Source organism: Harpia harpyja, chromosome 21 (genome assembly GCF_026419915.1).
Source record: "Harpia harpyja isolate bHarHar1 chromosome 21, bHarHar1 primary haplotype, whole genome shotgun sequence".
Lineage (NCBI taxonomy): Eukaryota > Metazoa > Chordata > Aves > Accipitriformes > Accipitridae > Harpia > Harpia harpyja.
Genome location: NC_068960.1, coordinates 8938614 through 8964341, shown reverse-complemented (window position 1 = coordinate 8964341; position 25728 = coordinate 8938614). Strand labels below are relative to the sequence as shown.

At 43.8% G+C, this 25728-nt stretch overlaps 1 protein-coding gene and 1 non-coding gene across 3 annotated transcripts in view; both read left to right on the top strand.

Annotated features, from left to right (window-relative positions):
- Window positions 1-422: 422 nt before the first annotated feature.
- On the top strand, window positions 423-504 carry TRNAL-AAG (transfer RNA leucine (anticodon AAG)). Its single transcript has one exon. It is a non-coding gene; the product is annotated as a tRNA-Leu (tRNA).
- Window positions 505-606: 102 nt separating this feature from the next.
- Window positions 607-25728, top strand: part of POLR3E (RNA polymerase III subunit E) — a 32377-nt gene continuing 7255 nt past the window's right edge. The window contains exons 1-18 of one of the 2 annotated variants that reach the window (XM_052772381.1): window positions 607-716; window positions 5243-5323; window positions 6485-6535; window positions 7854-7931; window positions 10068-10183; window positions 10506-10588; window positions 11309-11416; window positions 11899-11948; window positions 12245-12364; window positions 12937-13022; window positions 14071-14115; window positions 14200-14291; window positions 15070-15190; window positions 16763-16844; window positions 19306-19365; window positions 20391-20548; window positions 20836-20900; window positions 22496-22992. In XM_052772381.1, coding sequence (XP_052628341.1) covers window positions 5288-5323; window positions 6485-6535; window positions 7854-7931; window positions 10068-10183; window positions 10506-10588; window positions 11309-11416; window positions 11899-11948; window positions 12245-12364; window positions 12937-13022; window positions 14071-14115; window positions 14200-14291; window positions 15070-15190; window positions 16763-16844; window positions 19306-19365; window positions 20391-20548; window positions 20836-20900; window positions 22496-22992 — 1848 coding nt within the window. In that variant the 5' untranslated portion in view covers window positions 607-716; window positions 5243-5287. Of the gene's footprint in view, window positions 814-5242; window positions 5324-6484; window positions 6536-7853; window positions 7932-10067; window positions 10184-10505; window positions 10589-11308; window positions 11417-11898; window positions 11949-12244; window positions 12365-12936; window positions 13023-14070; window positions 14116-14199; window positions 14292-15069; window positions 15191-16762; window positions 16845-19305; window positions 19366-20390; window positions 20549-20835; window positions 20901-22495; window positions 22993-25728 lie in introns of both variants that reach the window. The other variant, XM_052772382.1, reaches the window with a different exon arrangement.

The window sequence follows — 25728 nt, the reverse complement described above, 5'->3', positions numbered from 1 at the left end:
TTTTTTTTTGACTTTCAGAGGGGGTGCACAGGCGATGCCCCCACGTACCGCAAAGGCGGGTGTGTTCTGCCACGGCATCCACGTGGCAGCGGGGCGGCGCGGAGGGCTCGGCCCCAGCCCCCGCCCGGCCCTGCCCTCTGCCGCGCTGTCCCCCGCGGCGTGGGGACGCGCAGGGCGCTGCCCCCTCCCACTGTGTCCCTGATTGCATTGCACCTGCTTGGAGACAGGGATTAAAAAAACCCACAGTATTTTGAGGGTGGAAGGGGTGCATAGTGAGAGCGGTTGCTGGGACCCGGGCTTGGAGATGGGGGCATGGGGGCTGCTGAAGGAGAAAAAAAAAGGAAGGAAAAAAGGGAAGGGGTGGGGGGTGGGGGGTGTCTGGTCTGGGGTAAAAGTGGCGGCGAAGAAACTGTTTTCAGGGCGGTAGCGTGGCCGAGCGGTCTAAGGCGCTGGATTAAGGCTCCAGTCTCTTCGGGGGCGTGGGTTCGAATCCCACCGCTGCCAGCGGATCTTTTTCTGCTTCGGGCCGCCACCGCTGTAGCGCCCCCTGGCGGCCGCGGCGCCAGCCGCCCGCGAGAGCATTGTGGGTAGGAGGAGGGCCGCGTCCCCACGTGCCGGCCGGAGTGACACCAACATGGCCGCTGCCTGAGAGCCGCCCGCCGCGCACCGCCACCGGGGAGCCGGCGGCCCCGCTGCCCGCGCCGGCCCTCCGCCAGGTAGGCGGTTGCGGCGCCGCTTTTGCTCCTCCCGGGGCCGCGTGGGCGGCGGGGACCCTGCGGGCGGTGGAGGGGGAGGAGCGCGGCCTGGGCTGAGGTGGGTTTTGCCTGTGCGGGGAGGGCGGCGGAGGCGAGACCGTCTGAGGACTTGACACCGCGGGGCGCACCGGGGGCGCGGGGCCGCGGCCGTCCGGGCGGGGCACTGACAGGAGCCCACGCGGGTCGGGGTCGCCGTGGCGGGCCTTTGAAGGGAACGGGCGGGGGGTCCGGTGTCAGGCCGCGGCCCCTCGGCTCCCCTCACCGGCGGGCCGGCGGGTGCTGGCCGGTCCTCCCGGGGCTGTAAGGCGGCGGCGCCGGCCGGCCCGGGGCCCTTCCCCCCCCAGGGCTGGCAGCTCTGCGCCTCCCGCCTTGGAAGGGCGCAGCTCACAGGCCAAAGAACGTTGCCGGCTGCCCCTGCCTGAGCATCGGCTCCGCAGGGAGTGTAGCACAGCCCTACCGGCGCCGGGGGTCGAGGCGCCCGGTCCCTCCTGCTCCGGCGTGGATTTGCTTCATCCCCGGGTTACATGCGGGTTTGGGCGGCTGGCCGTGGCCTCCCTCCTCAGGTCCTCCTTCCCTGTGCTCCCCCTCTGCTGCCAGGCTGCTGTGTCAGGAGAAAGTAGGCTCGGAAGTTGCCAGAAATGAAGACGCCGTTGCCAGCTGGGAGCGTTGGGGTGAGCAGGGCCTGCGGCTGAGCCTCTGCGAGGTGGAGCGCTGCCTGTGTGGAAGATGGGGCTTGGCACCATGACCTGCCACGGTCCGGGGCTGCCCCTGTGAGAATTACCACACAGCAGCGAGCAGCTTGATCCCTGTGCCTGGCACAACAGGCCTAGCACTTGGCTATGTAAACGTTGAGGTGTTAAAGAAAGGTTCATGCTTAATGCATAATCTCTTAAATCCTGAAGATGTGCCTCAGCGACATCACCTCCAAAGAGGGGTCCTGGTGCAGAGGAGCCTTCTTTGGGTTCACTACCAGAAGATGACTGTGCAAAGCTGCTTGCAGATGAGCAAAGCAAGGAGAAAATTAAGCAAATAATTGGGTCAAAATTGTAATTATCATAAATGTTTGGAAGGTGCTTCAGCTTTTTTTGCGGCTTCCATTTTACTGTATGCCATGGGCCACCCTAAGCTAGAGGATTGCTGCTAGGGCTGGACTGAGAGACCCCCTACAGAAGCAAGTCCAGGTGCCAGAGGAAATTATGGTAGTGATTCAGGAGATGGCACTTTTCCCACTTCACTGGTTCATGATCTATACTTTAAGGCACTGGTGTGGCAGGAGTGCCTTTCCTGCACTGCATAATTATATGTGAAGAATATTTCAAGTTTCAGTGTTGGCAGTGTGGGGGTCCATTATTACTGACAAATTTAGGTATTGGTAAAATGCTGGAGCATTTCTTGCAGGCCTGGCTAAAAGTCTGCGTGTGTCAGATGACATGCAGATTTGCAGTTTTTCTTCTTACAGTTATATTAAAAGTCTTTGGTAACAAAAATTAAAAAAAGATAGCTCTGGTACCCAAATGCCCTTCTAAGCTCAAACTTAGAGGTAGGATTCAGTTGCTTCATCACTGATTTTTACAGTTCTTTAACCACAATATTTTTCTTCATTGGTTCTAAATTGATGATGTTATAGGCAGCTAATGAGCGCTTTCATTGGTCCTACTGTTGGTCACATTGCAGGAGAAATGAGAAGATTTATATCTTTTGCCCTCCTGCAAGGTGTTCTAATGTTCAATGATTCATACCAATAACTTGCATTATATTTTGATTTGCACCTTAAAGGAAAGTCGTTTTTAAAAGAAAACAATTTTGCCTAAAGGAAATTTGAAACTGTTGACCATGTTTGCTATCTCCTAGTGTTTAATTCCATTCTATAACTCTTGTGGTGTCATATGTATATGACGAATATAGAAATGTACACCACCATGTATATACTGTAAACGTAGAATTGCATCTGCATGCCTTCAGTGAAAGCTTCATTCTGATTCAGAAGATTCCTTCGAGTTGCATGAGTATTATAAATTGTGCTGGGACACACTGCTTCCTATTTATAGACCTGTCATTCTGGTACTCCAATAAAAGGAACTGTAGTCATTCTTTATCCTTAAATGAATAAGAAAAAAATGTAATCTCTGTAATACAACATTTTCCTTGAGTACTGACAGCTGGATTCACAAAGAGATTTCGTGTATCGTTGCGTAAGCAGTGTTAGATGAGGGATCAGAGGCCCGGTCCTTCAGGCTAAGTTTCTCTTTCTCTCCTTAGCCCAGGGAATCTTAATTTGTCTTCTGGAAAGTGGAATAACTTTTTCAGGAGAGAGAGAGCAAGCTAGCACATACTTGGCACTCAGGCTGTGAAGAAGGGAAGGGTGGTTCCCAGTCCTCTCAGGGGGGGTGAGGAAGGAGGGTATGGACCCAAGTCTTCTACCTGCTGGGTGTTATCACATGTTCTCACACATCTTGACCATCCTCCCGTCATCAGCTCTGTTCTGAATGAAAATTGCAGTTGTTTCATTTCGTGCAGAGCTACCAGGCTGGCTTTACATGAGCCTGCTGTGTCAGGCCACCCAGGGGACATGAGCGGAGAAAGCAATATTGGAACTGACAAATCTCTTTTCTTTAAAACAACATATTCATGCATGTATTTCTGTGAGGAACTGAGTGCCTGATTGTAGAAACGGCTCTGATGTCAATCAGATATCACATACTGACGGTTGTGCAGTAACAGCCCCAGCCTGTGGTTAAGATACTGGCTTTTTGCCATGAAGATTTTTGCCTTTCTACAAAATTGTTTCAAATATGAATCTGAAATATTATTAAGTGGTAAATTTTGAAATACAGAGGCATGGTGGGAAGAGCCAGGGATATGCTGCTGCATAAAGAAATGGAAAATTCCAGTTCAGTACTGGGAGGAGCACTTTTTTGGTAGTGGAGAACCTGTAAGTGAAAAATATGGAATCATACTTCTAGGTGGAATGGCAGAAACAGTGTAAATAAACCAGAGGTGTTGCCTGAATGGAAATTTGCCTGCGTAGTGATGTTAATAACACTCACATCCAGAATGCCTATCCAGCCTCTCTGAAAGGTTTCTTGGATAGCTGCATCTATATTAATGTGATGTTTTGAGAAGCCTGCACATCTGTTGAAATATACTGAGCTGCTTAAATTGTGTGGTGGCTTGTGTATTTAAAAAAAAAAAATGCCACCATCTTGGATGTAACATGGATGCTGGCTTCTTTCTTTTACAACCTCTCTATTGCCAGCTGATCCTGGATGCTGCCTCTTTCTCTTCCTCCATAAGAGGTCCAGCAAAGAAGCAAGCTGGCATTGAGGAGTAGAAGACAGTGAGGGAGAGTTCCTGAACGTAGATCTTATTTGTTTGCCTGATCATCTTTGTTGTTAAAACTTTCCTTGGTCAGTTTGGGAGAGGTCTTATTTTTTTATGCCTATTTTGACCAGTACTGGCTTATTAACAGTGTCTTAAAGGATCTGGACTAATTAACATTGTTGCAATGGCATCCCAAATAATTTGTAAATCCTTTTGTTTGATTTCAGCAGGGAAAAACTATTGTTGCTTTAGCTGAGGGATCATTTTTTATTCAAAGGTCTGAACCAGGCATGACACTGACTCCAGCACTGTATTGAACATGATGACACTTTGTTCTAGAGCACCCAGTCCCCAGTTAATATCAGAGTCTTACTTTCTTTGGAGTTGGTGTAGTTACAAAGTAAAATACGTTGTTCTGATGATTTTAAAGGACTCCAAGAAAGGTGAAGGAGCTCTCATATTTTGGAGCTCTCATTTAGCAATACAGTCTGAAGAGTGGTAGGTCAGCAGACAAGGCTGCAACATATTAGGTAGATGAAATCAAAGTCAGCACATTCACATATAGGAATACTGACTGGCCCCAAGCACAGCGTTTACACAGGCTTTTTTCTTCTCTGAGTTTGTTAGCTGGGAGCTTACTCCATTATCTGCTTTCAAGGAATTTTTCTGAGAAGGGAAGCTAGTGAACCATGTGGCCCTGTCACTGACAGTGACGACTGCAGTCGCAGTTTCAGAGATCACACATGCTGACTGACCAGCCAGTGCACTGTAGATGTGCTGGCTGGAAAACCAGCTGCTACCTGTGTGTTATAGTTATGCAGCATGTAAAAGATACACTTTATGCAAGTACAAAAGGCTTGTCTTTCCCTCTGTAAAGCACTGATTTAGTGCTCTCTTTCTTACATAACTGCTGGCTTTCAGAAAAGTTACAAGAACTTACCTATTTTTGAGACATTTGCTTGTCTCTTAAATTTGGTGGCAGTCAGTCAAGATTGTGGAGTACTGGGGACCTGATCATGCAAACACATACATTCCTTTGAAAAACAGACTAAACAGATTATCACTGAAAGGAACCAAGTTAACTTGGAACAAATACTCTAGGCTACATGTGGTATGCAGCGCAGATGTAATGACTCATGACGTTTCTGATTTCTGTTTTCTTTCAGGTTGTGCCAAGGAATAAGCCAAGAAAAAGCTTTTTGTATCCTAGCATGGCAAATGAAGAAGATGATCCAATTATACAAGAGGTAAGAGTGCATTGTGGCAGCAGTGATTGTACATAAGGCTTTTTTTATTATTATTATTATTATTATTATTATTGTAGTTCCTAGTGTTCTTACATTGCTGAAATAATGTGTCATCAGCATCAGTGGTCGTCTTACAATCAATGACTTGCTCTATGCAAGGAAACATGTTCTGTGGGCCAAGTATGTGGTTCATGGTATCTATTTTGCTAAAATAGTGGTGCCCATGTTGGCAGATTCAGCTCAGGTTTTTAACCCTTTGTAGTCTTCCATGTCAGAAGAGGAACAGAGGTGGGAAACTTGCTTCTACCACTGTGTGTTTCCAGTGATTCTATTGCACGTCTCTGAGAGCTGTAAAAAACTGGAATGACTTTGATGAGTTCAAATATCTGTTAAGCATGAAGCTAAAATGTTTCATGCTTTCTGCTAAAACAAGCAGTTGTGTTCTGATTCTGGGCTTCTTTAAAGGACTGCTACGTCCCAAAGAGCAGCCACAGTGTCCTGTTCACTTTATGTCTGAATTTACACACCAGAAGTACAAGGAAGGGCAAGTTCGTAAGAAGGAGAAAAGCCATGAGAAAAGGAGTGGGAATTGTTAGGAGTCTATCTAAAGGTATCTAAACCAGCAGCTTCTGTATCTGATATTCATGAAATATCTGTGGATTTTCCGTGCTGTTGGCAAAATGCTAATATTGAATAGGATTTAGGATGTCGGTGTCTCTTGTCTAATTTAGAAAGATTTTATGACAAAATACTAGTAATGAAGTTACCTTTCAGTCATACTGCCAAAGAAAGAACTTCCTCCTCTTTCTATAATTGCGATAACAGATTCACTTCAGCCCCTTGGAAAAAAATTTTCCTCTTGCATTTTGTATTTGTTTGCCAAGTTTCCTTAGAAGAAACACAGCTAGAGCCAGTGTCTGCTGCCTAGGCATAGTGGGGTTTTTTGTTTGTTTTTTTAAAAAGGCCGACTGCAGAATTTCATGTCAAAATCAGCAGAGAGGAGACCTACCTTTGACAAGAGAGTCGTGAAGGTGTTTTATGTTAGAATTTGTAATGAAAAGCTAAAATTGTCAGTATTTGAGCTCTAGGGATTGTACTTTTATCTGAAGCTCCTTCAATTACAGCTGGCATCTGATGAAAGTTGTTTGTTTTGCTTTTTAGATTGACGTGTTCCTGGCCAGAAGTCTACTGGAGAAGCTGTATCTGTTTCAGGTATTTCAGTTAACTTTTATGCAGTGATAGTTTGTTTAAAATAAATTCAAAGAGCAGTAACTTTCCTTACTGCTTCAGCCTGCCAAGATCTTGGATATAGGCAAGCCTGTTTGGGTCTGAGTCAGTTGAAATATTTAGTATTAAATCATTGCCAAGAGAGGAGTGGTCATTTATGACACAGACTTGTCATTAAATCACTCCCTTTAACCACCCTAAGGGAATGCTTTTAGTAGATTATGTCTTTTTATCATGGTTTGAATAAATCGGCACTCTCTTAGCCATTTTCTGTCATCACTGATTTCTGCCATCTTTACTAAACAAACATTTCTTTAGGACTGGCCCTATTTAAAATGTCATCAGTATTCATAATTTAGTGCAAGTGATCAGAAGAGCTCCCTTGTGTTGTGGAGATAAAACTAACTAGTGATTGAAGGTGGAAATACCTTAGGAAGGTAGAGGTCTATTTTCCATTCTACCACTGAATTTCTCTAATCATTTTATCCTTGTGATTCACTTTTCCCATCTGCAAAATGGGAAGTCTTGAGGCTGTTGGATGAAATGTTCATTATAAACCAGTGATGCCCACTGCCTCTTGTACAGATCCTCTGCATGGCACGTGCCAGCAGAGCACGGCTGGAGACAGCCAGACACGCTGGACCCGTCTATGCAGCCTTGCCTCTGGGATATCCACAGTTGCTCCATGTCAGGAGTGAGCATTGGTTAGTGCCAGGGCCTGTGGGTGTTCTGGAGAAATGGCAGCTCGGAGCAGGATACTGCTACGGCTGGAAGATTTCATTTGGATACCACACTGTCCTCTCAGCATTCCCAAATGGTTCAGAAGAGAGACCCATGTGGCTAAACCTGGGTCTGGTGTCCTGACTAGCTACGTGTGGCCCATGTCCTGTAAGCTAACGCTACTTGTGTAAACCAACAAATACTTTACTTTTAGGTAATAACTCTCCAGAGAGTTAATGCTGAGGGATGGGTTTTTAATTGCTTCTAACACTTCCTTTTTCTGCTGGACTAATATGTGGTACCATTTTCCTGCATTACAGTTTATTGTGGTGTGTAGGGGGCAGGAAGGGGTTTGTGTAGTGACAAAGGCAGAGGACTGGGGGGAAAGCAACAGACTTTCTAGGTCATACTCCCAAATCCCCTGATGACTCACAAATCAATCAAGTAATTTCTTTTCTTGATGTCTTGTATCCATCTGGCAAATGGATCTACATGTGAGGAGACAGGGAAGATTGAGTTAATTTCTGTGAAGTTCTTTGATCTTGAAATGAAGAGGGTTTTATGAAATGGATTTGTTTTCCAGTATCCTATTCGTCCAGCTTCCATGACGTATGATGATGTTACACATTTATCAGCGAAGATAAAACCAAAGCAGCAGAAGGTTGGTCATCATTTGAGTCCCGTCTGTAAAAGTTGTTTTACGTTGTGCAGAATGTACTTAAGAAAAGCACGTTGTGCTATTAAGCTGTTATAACTACGCAACTACTTGCAGGACCAGATCTCTGTGCTTGGAGGTATGGGGGAGTCTTTCACTCTGTCTGTAAAGTAGAGTTTAGAGTAAGAGTAGTTTATAAAGAGAGGAATTAAAGTCATGATGGAAAAGCCACTCTTTTAATGTAAAATAGAGTCACTCAGGGAAACATAGTTACTAATGCTCATTCAGTCTCTAGGTGCTTGTGCTAATACAGCTTGATTTAAAAGGTCTTTACAATGTTCAGAAAAGGGTTGAGCTTTGGAGGCATGCTCTGTCTTTCATTGTCAGTGCAGGTCTTGATTTCTCTCTTGGCTGGCTGTGAATCAGCAGCAGCCCTTTTGAAATCAGTGGGGTTGTATAGGTAGTGAAAATATAGCCAAAGCCAGAATGATTGCACTTGCTTGCAAATGTATCCCAAAACCGCGGCTGTGATTTTAAAATGCCTGTCCTGGTTTCGGCTGGGATAGAGTTGATTGTCTTCCTAGTAGCTGGTGCAGTGCTATGTTTTGAGTTCAGTATGAGAAGAATGCTGATAACACCGATGTTTTCAGTTGTTGCTAAGTAGCGTTTAGTCTCAAGTCAAGGATTTTTCAGCTTCTCATGTGCAGCCAGCGAGAAAGCTGGAGGGACACAAGAAGTTGGGAGGGGACAGAGCCAGGGCACCTGACCCAAACTGGCCAAAGGGGTATTCCATACCATGTGACGTCACATCTAGTATATAAACTGGTGGGGGGTGGGGGCGGGAGATTGCCGCTCGGGGATTAACTGGGCGTCGATCGGCAGGTGGTGAGCAATCGCACTGTGCATCATTTATATCTTCCAATCCTTTTATTATTACTGCTGTCATTTTATTAGTGTTATCATTATCATTATTACTTTCTTCTTTTCTGTTCTATTAAACCGTTCTTATCTCAACCTACAAGTTTTACTTCTTTTCCTGATTTTTTCCCCCATCCCACTGGGGGGGGGGGGGGGCGGGGAGTGAGTGAGCAGCTGTGTGGTGCTTAGTTGCTGGCTGGGGTTAAACAACAACAATGCCTTATCTAAAAAACGCAGAAATAGATGTCTGTGATACTAGGATTTTGTTCTGGGAAGTGGTTAAGGAGAGTGCTTGTGTGAACTTTGGAGTTAGGATGCATGTTGTGTTCAGGAAGTCTTCTATTAAAATTAGCAAACATTTGCATTTTAAGCCCTGTGCAGACTTGTAAATCTGCCGTCTCATCCAGGGACTTGTAACTAGTTCAGTTTATGAGTAATGTAAAGGGGAAGAAAAAATGAGGCAGTAGCTGTCATACACAAATTTATATCGAATAAATATATGTATATATGTGGCTCATCCTGAGGAAGAATATATACTGTATTATTATAGTATATAAAGGGAAATGCTATGCAGGAAAATTTTTATTTTTGAACACTTGTCTGAAGTTTAAAGTTTGAGGGGGGGAATAGTTCTCCTTGTGACTAAAAGCTTGGAGCTTGTTTCTGTGCTTTGACCACTGTAAATCAGGAATAACTATGAAGTCAGTGGTAAGTGCTGCAGTCTCCAACTTAGCAGAATCGAGCCCTTTGCCTCTGAAGAGGACATAGTTTATACTGCTTTGTACCCAAACTGGAAGGAAACATACCTTAAGTTTGAGAGATTCTGAGTTGGACCCTCAGTGATGGGGAGGCTTGAAGGATATTGCTTGTGCACTTGATCTGTACTGGTAAGTAAACTAGACTGATAATGTAGTGGAAGGTATCCAACAAAGTGAAGGTGTTTTTCAAGGCTGCCTGAAGAACTCTTGTTTCTCTGCTCTCATTCATTTACATGGGAGTTTATGTATCTCTAGCTTATTGTTAAAATGTCGCCATCCTACAAAAATCCATGTATATGCTCAGCTTTATGCATGAGAATTGCCCTGTGAATTTGAATGATGCTGCTTATGTATTTAAATTTGCTGTAAACCTATGGAAATGTTAGCAAATGTGGGATTGAATTTTAATTTATATGTTTAGGGTTCTGCCATGGTAATTAGCTGTCTTTCCTTTCATATTATTTAGGTTGAACTTGAAATGGCCATTGATACTTTGAATCCTAACTACTGTCGCAGCAAGGGAGAACAGATTGCTCTTAATGTAGATGGCACGTGTACAGATGAAACAAGTACCTATTCCTCGTAGGTGTCCTCTTTGCCTTCATTTCCTTTTTGTGGTGAGCACAGATATATGTATGTCCACCAGGGCTTCAGGGAAAGGTGAGAACAAGTGGCTGTACAGTCTCAGGGGTTCTTTGGACACTGTTATATAGCAAGTATTCTTGGAAGTAAGCTACGTTCTTTGGTGTGCTCCACGAATTCTGAATTGCAAACAGAAAGATGGGTATGTATATTTGCTGCAGTTGTTGATATTCTGTTTTTAGAATTGGTGATTTCAGACCTTTAACGTCTCTGTGCCACATTGCCTGTAGAATACAATCTCACAGCATTCATCTGTCTGCAGGAAGCTGATGGACAAGCAAACTTTCTGCTCATCGCAAGCTGCAAGTAATGTTTCCCGCTATGCAGCTGCTGTTTATAAAAAAGGTAAGTTTCTTCTGCTTACTGCTCACATCAGTGAAACATGCTCATTTCAGGGTTAAAATACGACCTATTTGTTCTTTTTTTCTCAGCCTAGGTTTTAATTGACTGACATGTCTTTAAAGCAAGGAAAATTTTTCCTTGTCAATGTCCCTGGAGTCCTTGAGAAGGTCTAGCAAAATTGTAAATATTATATAAGAACACTGTGGGTTTGTAGATGGCTCCAGGATCTTAACAGTGCATGGTAGCCTGAAATAATATACATTTGCAGCATAAATTTATCATCGTTATTTATATTACTATCTACATCTAATTGCGTCTGTCTCATTTTCCACTTCAACACTTTTTGCCCCTCTCTTGTCTCCTAATGCCATCACAGAGTTTTGATCTGATCATCATTTGAGATGAAAATATGTAGATTGTCTTCAGTGATGACTATCAGGAGTCTCCTGAACTATAGGTCAGGTCTGAGACAGAATGTAGCTCTCTACAAGATCTGGTTTCAGCACAGAAAGGAAAGTAACATAAATAGGTCTTCATCTTTCATACTCCTTTGAAATCCTGAGCACTGGATTTTTTCACTTCAATCCCTTTTTACATTTTACTGTACTAAATTTTTATGTTTAATTGAAGCTGTGCCTTTACAGAGATAGGGAGATAATGAAAAGTGCTGTCCTTGTGCAGTGGAAAAAAACAATTTAAATCAATGTTACTTCTTTTTTTCAGGTGAACTTCACCTGACTCCACTACATGGGATTCTTCAGCTGAGGCCAAGCTTCACCTACTTGGACAAGGCTGATGCAAAACACCGAGAAAGAGAAGCTGCGAATGAAGGTAAATGCTCCATGAGTTGTGTTTTCTTTTGGGAGGTGAGATAGAAGTTATCTCTATAATTTTACTGATACGAGTCATTATATTCTGAAGGTGTTTCTTATTATAAACATACTGATTATAAGTTCTCAGATTATTACACTGATCTTATTTTCAGTGTAGCTGCATAAATGCTTTTGTGGGCACAGCATGGGGGATTGGCAGAGGGATAGGAGATGGTGGGTCGTGTCACAGGGCAGCAGTAGGGAGTGTGTCACCACTGCCACTGAAAAGTTGCACACTACAAAGCTCATGGGAGCAGGATCTCCTATCATAGGAGCAGTGTGGTGCTGTCATACATTGCATAGCTTGGCAAGCTGGGATTGAACCCATGGTTATGTAGTTCCTAGTACCACTTTCTTCCTGCATGGGTCCCTGAACAGTAACAGATTGGCTTTGGCTCTTCTTTTGCAGTGGTGTGTTTATTCTGTTGTATTTTTTGGCAGGTGGTGATTCATCCCAGGATGAAGCTGAAGATGATGTTAAGCAAATTACTGTATGTTTAAATTTCCTTTTTATGATAGTTCAGGCAACAGTTCACAAGAAAGCATGACAATTCACACCCAAATAAAAGGACAGGAAACCTCAGCTAGTCCTGGTGACCCTGGGCTTTGGAGGGGGGGAAGCAAGATGGACTTGCCCTTGTTGCACAAGCATAAAGATGGCACTGACAGCAAGGCATGATTCATTTGAGCTAGGGCCCCTAGCTTCTGTTACTTATGTGCCAAATTAATGCAGGTGTTTTGTTTTGAGGGTTTCGGGGCTGTATTTAATGATGCCCAAATCTTCTAGGTACGATTCTCCCGCCCTGAGACCGAACAAGCTCGTCAACGACGTGTTCAGTCCTATGAGTTCCTGCAGAAGAGACAAGCAGAAGAGCACTGGGTTCATCTACATTATTATGGCTTGAAGGTAGGTGTGTGCTCCTCCTGAGGAGGCCACCTGAGGCTGAAGGCTCAGCCAAGTCTAGAACTGTTTTTAAATCTGGACCCATGGGAATTAGGGAATCATCAAAAGATAATGAAGAAAAGTAGGTCTGTAGGCTTTAACAGACCCTACAGTGCCTGCAGTACCTCCTCTGCTGGATAATGCTTTGGGATCTGCATGGTAGAAAAGGTTTAAAACTGAGAGTTGGACAAACATGAACGGGGGGTCTGAGTAGGAGAGTCACTCAGGTCTTGGATTATGAACTGGGTTTTGTGAAAGACTTGTGTAACCCAGTCAGTTGAGTGTCAGAAATCCTGTTTGTCTGACCTGCATGCATGTCTGTTGGCAGATTTCAAAGTCATAGCAACAGAAATGTTCCCACATCACGTGAGCATTGTTCAAGAAAGTGAAAGTAGAACATTAGTTAGTGAGGTGGAACGCTTGAGTGGTGCAGTAATGACAGGGTGGTCACAGTTTGGAGTGAGCAATCCAGCTCTCTGGCATTTTGTACATTTTCCATATGTGGTAGCAACTCTTGGTTTTTTCTATATCTCCAGGATAGCCGTTCTGAACACGAGCGCCAGTATTTATTTAGTCAAGGTCATGGCCTTGCTGAAAACACGGAATTAATTAAATCTCCCAGGTAATGGTTTTGATGGTTCCCTACAGAAATTGCAGTAATTTGTTGGGATTGTTTTCAGGGTAATAAGCAGGTATATTCTTTAAAAGTCTGCTGTTTGATAATTGTATCCGTGATAAAAATTGAATAGTTTAAAAAATACAGAAACAAACTTCAACTTATTCAGGTTGCTTTCTTTGTTTCCCTGTTTACTCTGAGAGTAAAACTAGTTGTATTCACTTGGGATTGTAGCCTCTTGTACGTTATCACAACCCTGCATTATTGGGACTGCAAATACTGTAAAGGAAAAGTAAAAGAAAAGCTCCTTCTGGTTAAAATAAATTAAAACACTGAAGCCAGTAACTTCCATTGTTAGCAAATCTTATAAAACTTGTTTTTGTGATTTGTGAGACACACTGGAAACTACTTGAAACTTGTTCAGTTTTGTTGCTTGGTGACTGCAGCTATACAGGAATCTTCCCATGATGCAGTCAATACTAATGCTTTGCTGTAATCTGATACAACCATGGCCAAGTAATAGGAAAGTGGCACTCTCTCTCTGTTTAGTGGTGTGGATGCGTTTTTCTTAACATTTAACGTCTTAGTGGAACAGTGCTAGGTGTTCTGAGAAGTCTTTTGGATCTGATTCTTTCCTCACAGACACTGGTAGTTACATGGGTGGAGAAGACTTCTTGCTTGTCGCTGGCCTGATTCTTTCTGTCTACAGGACTTCACATTACCCCTCTTACTGCCGTGTCAGAGCACCTGTGTTTAATGTATTTACTCTTGCAGTTCCTCTGTTTGGACACCTCTTCTGTACAGAAGAGCTGGGATTCTGACTCCCATTTATTTCGTACCTTCTCTTTGGGCAGATGAATGTCAGTAGCTTTTACTAGTACTGGATTTACAGAGGAAGATGGGAGAGGAAAGGGGAGAGCTCTCTTTTCAGGCTAATATTTGTTTTGTAGATACACACAATTAGGGTTGCTCTAAGCAAGAAATAACTTTAATGTACTTAAACCTGGGAAGTCCCATGACAAGCATTTTAAGGATGTGTTTTCTTTTCTTCTAGTGAATATTTAATGATGTTGATGCCTCCAAGCGTAGAGGAAGAGAAGTAAGTGTTTGTACAGAATGTTCAAAGTCCGTATTGGCTGGATGCTCTTTTTCATGGGCTGCAAATCTTCTTGTTTACCTGCAGTGACAAACCAATGGCTCCAAGCAATGTGCTTTCTATGGCCCAGCTGAGAACTTTACCCCTTGCTGATCAGATTAAGATCCTGATGAAGAATGGTTTGTAGTTTTTGTAATACATTTGCACTTTACTTTGTGACTTCTAATTGCCTTAGATGAGGTACCTTTCCTAGTAGTACCAGTTCTGTCACCCCACCAGACAGTCTGTCTGGCTCTCTCGTTCTGTGAAGAATCCAAATCCCGAGCCTTTCCTTAAGAAGACCTGCTGTGCAAGGATGAGCAGTTGGCAGCAGATCTGACTGTTGATTTGTATGTTTGCAGTCAAGTTACTCTTAGAATAATTTCTAATCTGATGATAGCTTTCTGGATACATCTATTTCAGCAGGTATCTCCTGGAATGTGGGGTCTGAACATGAATCATAAGTCGAAGGTTAATGCAACAAGCTGCACTTTGGCATTTTCTGGGAGGTTTTCAGTAATAAGCACTTCATGAGTGTCATCTAGGAATTGTATTTTGTTTCTTCAGAGTTACTATCTGATGAGAGCAAATCCTGAGGACTTTGCCTCAGGAGCTTCCTGTCTTGTCAGGTATCTTTGTTTCCAAATATTGTCAAAGGCATAGATTTATTTTATTGATGCATTAATTTGGGACCAGTTAAGCTAATCAACTGTGATGCAACACTAGCAGGTATTTTTAGAACAGAGGATGACTGTAGTGCAGGGGGGGACTTAGTAGAACTTAGGTTTTGGGTTTTTTCTAAGGTATAGATTTGACCATGAACTTCAACATAAATCATAGTATCCTAGATTTAGAAATCTATGTCTGTATCATGCACACTGAAGAAACCCTTAATCTGGTGTGTATTTTGCCTTTCAGTGAAGGTCATGCCATTTGCAAATCTGATGAGTTTGCTAGGCTCTGGGACTGACTCTACGGCAGTTCTCCGCTGTATACAGCAGGTGGCAATGCTGGTCCAGGGAAACTGGGTGGTGAAGAGGTATGGCTGGTCTTTGTTACTGGGACATGGTTTTTTGCTTTAAGGAGAGGATCAGAACAATGGATTTTATATACTCATCTTCCTTGTGTCCCAAAGTAGCCATGTTCTTAATTCACAGTACTGTAAAATCTTGATTTAGTGTTTGGTCCTTTTTAGTGCAGTCAGATAAAACTCAAAGGGTTGATGTTAAAGGTTAATACCGTAGTACCTACACCAGCTAAAATTATGGCTGAGCAGTGATGTAATCTGTATTTGCATTTGAGTTATGTTAGGTTTTTGATGTTGTCTTCACTCATGTTCTTTTGTGGGAGGACTGCCCTGAATTCTTCCAGAGATTAGTATCAAATATAAACACAGAAAATGAAACCAATGTCAGCTATAGTATTTCTTAGCTAAATTCAGTCAAAGAAAGATCTTTGTGCAGTCACCTTGCTGTTCATCAGTGGATGCTGCTCTTGTCAGCTGAAAGCTACCCTCTAGAAGGCATTACCCGCTTAATAAATCAAGCGTGGTGTGCTGAGTGTACCACATGAAATGGATTCTGTATCATCCTCCTGTTTATTAGGATAAAACATCCCACTGGGAATTGAAGTCTAAAGTGCAGTATGATTTTTTTTACCTGGGTGGAGCACTGCATGTGGAGAATTAATAGTCTCTGAAATAGCTCTCTGTGTTAAGATGAGTGGCACCAGCTACTAGTCCAAGTCTGTTAGCAGGATGTGTTTCAGCTATTGTGATACAGGCCTGTGTTAACAATGTGAACAGTTTTTACAGCAACCCTTGCTGTCCCTCCAGCCATTCCAGAAGGAAGCTGGAAGCAAGTTAAAAGACAGTATATTAGCATTCAGATTGTTTTTATGTTGTAGCTGATTCTTTGCTACTAGTCCGAGAAGGATGCGTGTATCTCTAGGAGATGTGGCGTATTTGGGATGGTTGGGCACAGAGCAGCGCATGCATGCATCAGAGCTTTAAATGTAGAAGGGACCCATTTCTTTGGCCTGGGTAGGATCAAGATCATGAACCTGGGCTGCCTTGAGGCCTTGGAGAGCACGCTAACAAATGTCATCCAGTTGGTCTTGCAAGCAGACGAGGACACAGGGTAGTGTTGGTCTCAGGGCTGTTTGGTTCGAGCATGACGTTTTGTAGTATTGTTCTCTAAGCCCTTGATTGCTGGGAACGAAATAAAAAAACCTTATGCCCATACATCAGCATTTTGGCTAAATGCTGCCTTCAAGGCTGCATACCAGGTTAGCCTAAGCATTTCTTAGGATCATTCTGGTCTTGTTTACACTGATCCAAGGGAGGATAGGCTTTGCAAGAACAAAGCAGAGCTTGTACCTGTGTTGCACACATCTGCTAGCCACAAGGCTATGCTTTGCTGGTGTAAGCCTTTTTGCACTAGTGTAATTGCAGTGGTGTAATTACACCAATATTAATTCCTTTAATGAAAACCATGCTTTGGATAAAGGTATAATTTAACTGCAGAACAGGGAGGACATGTTTGTTAATTTTCACCAATGCCATTTTTCTGGAGTACCTAGTAACTAATCTGTCTTCCTTTTTAATTAACAGTGATGTCCTCTACCCGAAAGATACTTCTAGTCCACATAGTGGAGTCCCTGCAGAAGTGCTCTGTAGAGGAAGAGACTTTGTTGTAAGTATAAAAATATTTGTTGTTTTTAAAGGAAAATGCAGGTGAAGTTTGCCTGGGAGGCCATGGCATTGCAAAACTCTGCTGCTCTGCTGCAATAAGATGTTTCCTCCAACAAAATTATTTGTACTTTAATCCTGAAGGTGTTGTTACTAGTCTGTCATGGGAGTGTTGGCGTAGATTGACATTGTGGCTGTCTGGCAGGTTCAAATCATCTGTCATTAACAGTATTCATCCCTTTCTAATACGTGCGGTAGAGCCACTATCACATAGCCCCCACAATGCAGGGCTTACAGAAAAGCCAGGACTGGATAATAAAGTGCTTGTTTCTCCAGATATATTTCCATGGGGTCAGGACTATGAGGTCTCAGGAGGGCAGTGTGGGTAAGCCTTATGCTCCCTGAGCATGTACTGTTGATCTTTAAAGAGGACTTTATTCCCCAGAGCTGCTAATCAGTGAAGGGACTCTGTTCCCAGGCACCTTTTGTGAGCAGTAGCTGCACATGGAAGTTGAAATGAATACAGGTCTTGTAAACACACACGTAACCACAGCAAAAGGGAACAACCTCTGCATTGTGTTTATTTTCACTAACCATGGAAAGAATTAAGTTCCTAAGTGGTTCCTAAGTTCATATTCAGTTTATGGCTTCCGCCCCATCAAAGAGAAGTTGACGAGTGCATTGCTCTCATTTTTTTCAGTTAGACCTGACTGTTCCCCTTGTTTGCAAAGTTTGTTTATGAGATTTAGCTCTGAATAGGAGCATGCGGTGCAAGAGACTTTAAGGGTATTACAGTACTAGTAGAAGATAAAACTGATGGTGATTGAAACTGACTTTTTATTGTGACTTGATGTCAGCCCAAGACACTGCCATATGGAGACCTGGATTCAGGTGTGACCCAGTGACATAAGTCTTTAGGACACAGCAGATTAGGTGACATGTCATGTGTAAAGTTCTAGGGACCAGAAATTATTATGTTCAGTTAAGTAAGCGGTAGTGTTTTAGCGATTAAGATGTAAAGATACATTACTTTCATTTGAATTATGTTAAATATACCTTGCATGAGAAATGGATTCGTGTCAATCTTAAAGACAAGTAATTTGCTGATTAGCTCTACAACAGGGAAAAAGTTAAAATGTTAGAAAATAGAAAGCATTGGTGTTTCTGGCGCTCAGACAAAGTGAAATGTCTGGTCATAAGGCTCAGAAATAGTATGTAATGCTGTATTGCATCTGTGGAGAAAATGTGTTCTAGCTTAAAAAGTGAACTTTATTTCCTTGTATATATTTGTGTAAAGTAATTAATAAGGATAAAAAATATTTATGGCCACCATATTTTAGAGTCCACCTGTTCCATGCCGTACTTTGGGGAGAAGGAAAAGTAGTTTTTGTCTTTTCTGAAAGCTTCTGGTTTTTCCCCAGATTCTCACATAATAAATTCAGAGGACGTGAGTACCATTGGCTCTAGCTGAGGGTAAAGGGCCTAATGAGAAATGGCTGCCTCAGAGTTGTGTGCAAGGAGAGCTGATAGATCTACTTCCTTAGGACAGCAGCTTCCTGTGCTTTAAAACAGAAATGCCTTGTGCCCTAAAGTGAGCGTGGTGGTTTTGTGTGTTTGTGGGCAGAGAGAAGCTGAATCAGAGAGAAGGATGCATAGATGACGTCATAGGGCAGGAAGAAATTGGCAGTAATGAGATTTTGAATTCTTCACGACATTATTAATACACACAGACTAAAAGAGGTTGTAGTCTATTTAAATGGAGACAGGAAGAAATCAAAGGGGTGTTCAGACATTTTTCTGCCCAAGTCCTCATGTATCCTGTTAGCCTGCTCTCAGCAGCCGCCTCTCAGGATGTTAAACCTTAGGAGCTGCTCTGCAGAGCACCTAGCTTTTCCATTAACTGGGGACAAGTATGTGAGTGACAGGCCATCTTGGCATAACTATAAGTGACCGTGATGTGCATTGAAGAAGGGCACGGGAGCTTTCTAGGGGGCTGTGTGCTACAGAAAAGCAACAGTCATCAGCCTTTACAGCCCCCTGCGTTAACAGAAGTGGATGAAGAGTTTATTTAGGTTGATGATTAGGTATGTGAGAAGCAGAGCCTCAAGTGTGACTTCTGGAGTACCAGCATCACTGCAGTGGATTTTTTTTTTTTTTTTTTTTTTTTGGAAGCTAAATGGAGTTTGAGTTCAAGAGATTCTTCATAGCTTTTGCAGTCACAGGTTCATCAAGGCAAACCATGGACTCTCGAAGCTTTTGATACTGTGTTCATGGCCATTTGAGGCCAGAAGACGCCAGAAAGTGTTTTCCCACTACCTGGCTGAGAATCACCTGCTTCCACATTCTTGAAAGGAATGGGGTTTCCATTTTTCTGGTAACATCATTGAACAGGGTCATTACTACAACTTCAGTAAAGCAACTGCTAAATACAGTTACTAGGTTTTTCTCTTTTGTTCCTTTCTTAGATGTGGAAGTTCACACAGGACCGCTGGGTTGTGAGAAAGGAAGTGGCAGCAGTTACAAAAGTGAGTGATTTTTTTTCTTTTTTCTTTTTTTTATAATTCCCAAATCAGAAGTTGGTGATACGTGTTGCACATTGTCCGTAGGTTGGTAGTGGGTGCTGCTGCAAGCCTTTTCTAAAGTTCACAGTGTCTGCATTACTGCTGACTTGCAGTGTTGCTCACCAGGCATCCCTTCACTTTGGAACAGGTAGGTATAGATACATAATCTTTTTACAAACATTTTGAGCAGCTCCCACAGTTACCATGACTCCAAAGGATATGACTGGCCTTGTCGCTGAGCCACTGGAATGCATCTTGTCCTCTCATCTGTTTCAGTGGAAAGCCAGACACAGTTTGAATTAAACTGACTGATTGTGCACCAAAGCAGATGAGTGCTTGTGCAGTCCACACTAGCTGCTCTGCTTTGGGTATGTTAGAAAAGAGCAACTCTTCATCTCAGCATTTGCCAGTTGTCAATATTGAATAAAAGCTTTAAAGCAACTCAGGCACCTGAATATTCTGTTAAAACTGGCAAATGAATGAGAAACATTAAGTAAAGAGGACAAAAAATAATTTCCTTAAAATGCTGTAAAACGATAAAACATGAGTCAATTTATGCACAGACCATCTATTTTTGTAATGTAAGATCCAGTGCCGCTTAAAAGCTGTGCATGTGTAGGTGCAGCATGTTTGACCTGCAGCTCTAAAATAAGATTGACATTGTAGAATATGCTTCTCTTCACAACAGAGTCTTTTCATCTCAGTTTGGAAACTCCCTTTTCTTCACAAAACATGCCATGAGCTATTTGACTCTCAGGTGATTAATTACCACTGCTCTCTGAAGTCCTGTGCTTTTAACATTGTGTGAAAGTGTTGGTGCTGCAGAGAAGGATGAGTATCTCTGACTTAGCTGGGTGTGTATTCATGGAGGTGTCCCATACGTACCAAATCAGTCCAACTCCTCTTGTCTCATGGAACAATGCCCATTGCTGCATATGTCCTATGTAAATTGACTTCCATATTATTTATGCTTTTGCTTTTTCTTTTAGCTTTGTCCAGAAGATGTGAAAGACTTCCTAGAGCACATGTCCGTGGCAAGAATAAACAAAGGTTGGGAGTTCATGCTGCCTTATGATGAAGACTTTGTTAAGAAGCATCCAGATATAGTTCAGAGGCAACATATGCTGTGGATGGGCATTCAGGCCAAGTAAATGACTTGTTTTATTTTGGGGAATAAGCTAAAAACAGGGAACTATCTAGTACAAAGTTTCTGTAGACATTGATAGATAATTTGATCTGTATTGCCTCGAAGGTTTCCCCCTCACAGTCACCAGGCAGTGGTGTGGTGGGGGGTGTCACTGCATCATTCAAGTCATTCCTGTTCCTTGGCTCCCTGGAGAAATTGAGTGTTCTAGTTAGTGGCCAAAGCTGGCATGGCTGCACGCAGGCATAACAACTGAAACTGTCTTGGTATATTTTATCTTTGTCTTTCAGATTAGAAAAGGTCTATAATCTCTTGAAGGAGCACTTGACGCCAAAGAAACAAGAGGCACAGTCAGGTAAATGGAATTGTGCTTGGATCATCTTGAAGCACATGCATCTCTCCATATTCCTGGGTGATGTTTTGGAGTTCCTCTTTGGTTTTGAACGTGGTGGGGACTGGCCTTGTTTTGTTTAATATTTTCCCATTCTTGCGATTTCCTTTGGATTATTTGAGACAGATCTTGGTCTGTTCTAACAACACTGATGTTGGGGTGACACAAGCTTGCTGTAGCATCCTCATAGCAGAGCACAGAGGATTCCTTGGCACTGGGGACTTGCTATTTGATTGTGTAAAATCAGCTGGTTCTCTTATCAACTTCTTCATTTAAGGCAGCTTGTCTGGTGTAAGGGTGTAAGCAGCTCCTGAAGAGAGGACAGGGCCAGTGCACAAGTAATTCTCACCTCTCAGTTTGCGAGTTAATGTGCAGGAGGTGATTTTTTTTTGTTTGTTTCACCTGATTTGCACTGGTGTCTCTGTCCTGTGGTTGAGGGGTGAGCAATTAATGAAGAACGTGTTTGGCAGGCGGCTGTAAGGAGGTGTGAAGCTGTCTGTTTTTGATGTCCTTCTCCACCATGGATGCCAGTGAGAATATTAAAGTAGCTGCTCCAGAGTTTTAAAAGATTGTGAAAACTTGAGATTCCAGAGTTTTAACTAGGTATTTGGCTCATTGCCAAACACTGGAGCCAATGAAGAGTATAAGCAGAACTGACAAATGAGCATATGAATCCATTTCAATACCCTGTGTCTGATCTGCTTGGAAGGATTATGTGTTGGGTTATTTGGAGAGGATTAGTAAGCCTAACAGCAGAGAAGATAACAGCATGTGTGCTGTGCATGATTTTGCCTTAAACACAGCACTCCTTCCTTTGGCATTGAGACTGGATTCCTCTGCTGCCAACACGCCCCTTCCTGTCACCTTTGGATAGCTGGCGTGTAGAGGACCCAGGGGAAAAGGCACAGGATTGCATGGGAAAAGAACTCCCTCCTGTCCCTTTCTCCCCATCACTGGGTAATAATACTAAGAAGAGGGTCTCAGACTTTCACACTGTGTGCCTCATGCTAGAAGGGTATTCAAGTTCACTGTTAACCCCTTCACTCTCCTCACTGTACCTATAGGACATCCTTGTGCTGGCTCTGGCATTTCCTGAAGCAGGCCCCACTGGCCACTAGATACTCTAAAAAAAAAAAAAAAAAAGTTGTTAGGCAAAGCAGCATTTGGGTCATGAGTAGAGATGTATAAGCAGTCTATATCCTGGTTTCCTGACTTACAGAAAAGGCCCTAGTGATTGAACAAGTGCACTTTGTCTTTGCTTCAGGTTCCTCAACTGGAACACCCTTCCCCAAGCATCTGGCTTACAATTTGTCAACATGTTTATCTTTAAAAAAACCAACCCCCCTCCCCCCACCCCCATCACCCCCACCCCAAAAAAACCCCACCAAAAAAACCCCAAACTAAAGTAAAATCTTATCAACAAACTGGGTTTATGCCTTAGATTTCACAAGCAGAGGACGTTTCCTGCTTTCATTTCACTATGACCCCTTCAAGAACCATTCTGTAAGACTGGAGCCCTGGTTATGGTGAGATTTATGGTATCTTTTGTTTCTTACTAGCTCATCCGTTGCTGGTTTCTGGGGAGCAAAGGGTCAACATGGCTAAAGCAAAAGTCAAGCAGAACTATGGGCAGCTGGAGAAGGAGTTCCAGAAGCAAAAGGCAGAGATGAAATCCAATGATGCCTCAGCGAAGATAGATGTTTCCAATATCCGCATTAAAGAGGAGCCTGTGAGTGACGAGGAGCCAATGGATACCTCGGCTTATGAGGGCATGAACAATGGCATTGTCAACGGCCTCCATGCAGAGGAGGACTCCACGGACTCTTTAAACGGCCACTTGCCTGGAGGCTGCATTGACCGGGTAGCCCAAGAACTGAAGGCATTTGTGTCGTCAACATTTAAGAAACAATTTGTACTCACCCTGAGTGAGCTTAAACGGTTATTTAACCTTCACTTAGCCAGTCTGCCTCCAGGACATACGTTGTTCAGTGGCATTTCAGACAAAATGTTACAGGACATGGTGTTGGACACTGGCTGCAAACAGATTTTGGTGCCTGTAAGTATGTTTTTCCCTGGGTGTACTTTGGGGAGGAGGGATTGGGGGGCAGTTAAACATCTGAGCTGTGAAATGTTTGTGTCCTGTGCTGGTAGACCAGAAGAACGGATGTGCGCTGAGTAACTGTCCAGTACTGGATGTGTTGAAGCTGCTGGAGGTTTGTCTGCCGTCCTGCTTCTGGCAGGCCCTGCACTCTGCTTTCTTTGCTCAGTGGTATGCTGCCTAGTTTAGTTGTCTTTGGGGCTCTGTTTCCACATCCAAGCTGTTGGGCTGCAGTGACTCGCTGTCCCAACTTGCTTCTGTTAACATGATCTAAGGCAGTACCCATCAGCTCTCCTGGAGTTGCACAAGCTCCTTCTCTCAGGGACAGGGATACAGTTGGGGGAGGAAAGGTGGCATTGACTGCCTGGGAGCGGCAAGGCACGCCCAGCAGAGCCCTCTGGGAAGTAGCAAACCATATCTGCAGCAGGTTTCTTTGGTCAGTCCTTTTCCTTCTAGACTGTGCAGAGGTGTCTTTGTTTCTTTGTCTTTATGGAAATGACATGTGTGATTGCGTGAGACAGAGCAGGTTTGTGTGACAGTAGATCGCTTAGGAAAGGAAAAGGAATTTGGCATCATGGGAAACAGCCTAAAAGGAAATTAATTTTATAAGACATCTGGCAGTGCTGATTGGGTTGCAACCAGAAAGAGCTTGGGAGTCAGCTGCCTTTGGGGAGAGGGGAAGAGAGACGTGTGAACTGCTTGAAAGAGCAGGCAAGGCGGAAAGAGCAGGAAGCAGGCAGGCTGATGAGAGAGAGCCTGGAGCATGGGAGTTGAAACTCAGCTAAGGAGTAAGGGTTGCTGCGGGGGGGACGGGACAAATAACATGTTCAGTCATGTGCAAAGTACATGTTGTGGCACCCGGGAACTGAGTAACAGACTCAAAACGCCACTAGGGAGACCACCGATTTTGGTACTTTCTGCTTTCTCTCCTGACAGCTTCCAAGTCCTGGAGTAATGTTTGCCTGGAACTGCCTCTTAGTGCTGGCTAGGCTCTCCTTTGTATGCAGTGTAATATGTGCATTTGCCATGCTGATGGTAAATAGCTGAGGTCATTGCTGCTCTGTTACTCAGGACTGGGACTTGTCTGCTTTGGAAATTTTGGGATTTTGGAAAGGATTCCATCCACTCTCTGCTTAAAAGCTGTGAGGAGTGAAAGTGGGATAGTTTCTTTTTTCAAAAAACAACCAAAATCCTCCTGAAGAGAGGTGGTTGGGAACTTCCTTCTGTCTGGAAAACCCTGTCACAGGAGACCTGCAGAGGTGCAGAAGTGGTCACTGGAAAGTCTCTTGCTGGAGGTCTGCTGTAAGTTTTAGTTCTGCTGACCCAGAGTTTACTGCAAAACTTGAGATCTTCTATAGGAGCCTGTATAAGCCTGTACTGTTATCAGCAATGTAAATCGTTACCCCCAAGCCTCCCCCTGATGCTGTGTGCAGATGGCAAATGTGCTGGGGCTGGTTTTACTCTTTGCATGGGCTCATACACTTTGGTATTTCTTGATTGTTCCCCTGGACAATTTTGTCAGAACCCAACGAGGGCGCCTGAGCTCAGGGAAAGCCTGGAGGGTTGTTTAGCGTGGGATTTCATAGTTGCTCATTAGTTTTCTGTAATTGAAAGTGCTTTGGTGATAAAAATCAATGATCTGAGGTAATTAAAATGATGTTCTGTGGGGGGTGAAGACACTCTTGGCTTGCATGCTGCCCTATTATGGAAAACATGTTGCTGAAAACGGCAATTGAAACCTTACCAAGGGAATGCAGGATTTATTATAAAGCTGACCGACTGCACCCAGGCTATGAGATAAATAGTATTTGTGGGGAGCCAGAAGAGGTGCCACTCCAGCTGCAAAGGAGGCTCTGGGGATGCCTGCAGAGTGGTGTGCTTGCCTGTGCTTTGTAGCATCCTCAAGTGGGAGGGAAAAGCACGCGTACAGAAATACCGGATCCTGGGCAGGTGCACCCAAGTGCAGTGGGCTGCTGCTGCCATCAGAGAGAGGGTGAGTAGAGGCATCATCAGCAGACGCTGGCACTGTGCGTGTGTCCGGGGCTTGTGCAGGCTGAGCTTGTGTCCAGCTCCACAGGAAACGTTTGCACAGGAATCTGGCTCCTGAGTATCTGCACCCATTTCCTGCAGACTGATGGGGGTGCTTGGGGGTGGCTGGCTCCTGACAGCTCCCTTCCCATGGTCCCTGCAGTGGCAAGGTTCTGCCCAAATCTTGAGGATATTTTCGAGGTATCAGGAAATGATGTAACCATTGCTGGCGTCCTGCCTGGCTAGGGTAACAGGAGAGGAATGCAGCCCTGTGCTTATGGTGAGCCTTTTGGGCTAGTGCTGATGCCAGGCTCCTGGAGAGGTAAGCTCAATAGTTTACCTCTAGGATTATTCCAGCTGATAAGTTTTTTCTGGCAGACTCAGCCCCTTTCAGTCTGGTTTAGCTATAATGAGAGGCTGCCTGGCAGTGGCTATTTTTAGGGTGTGCTCAGTTCTTGAGTGAGACACATCCCAAAGCCAAGGGCTCCTCCCTGAGAGCTTCCGTTTTAATGTGGCAGCCCTGGGGACCTGGGCCAGCGGTTCATCTCCTAAAAGCCCTGCACTAGCTCTGGGGGCTTAGAGCAGGAAGGGGCATAGGGCAAATACTGTAAATGATATTGTGGCAGTGGAGAGCTGTTTCAAGGTGAGGCTGGAGAGATTAAGATA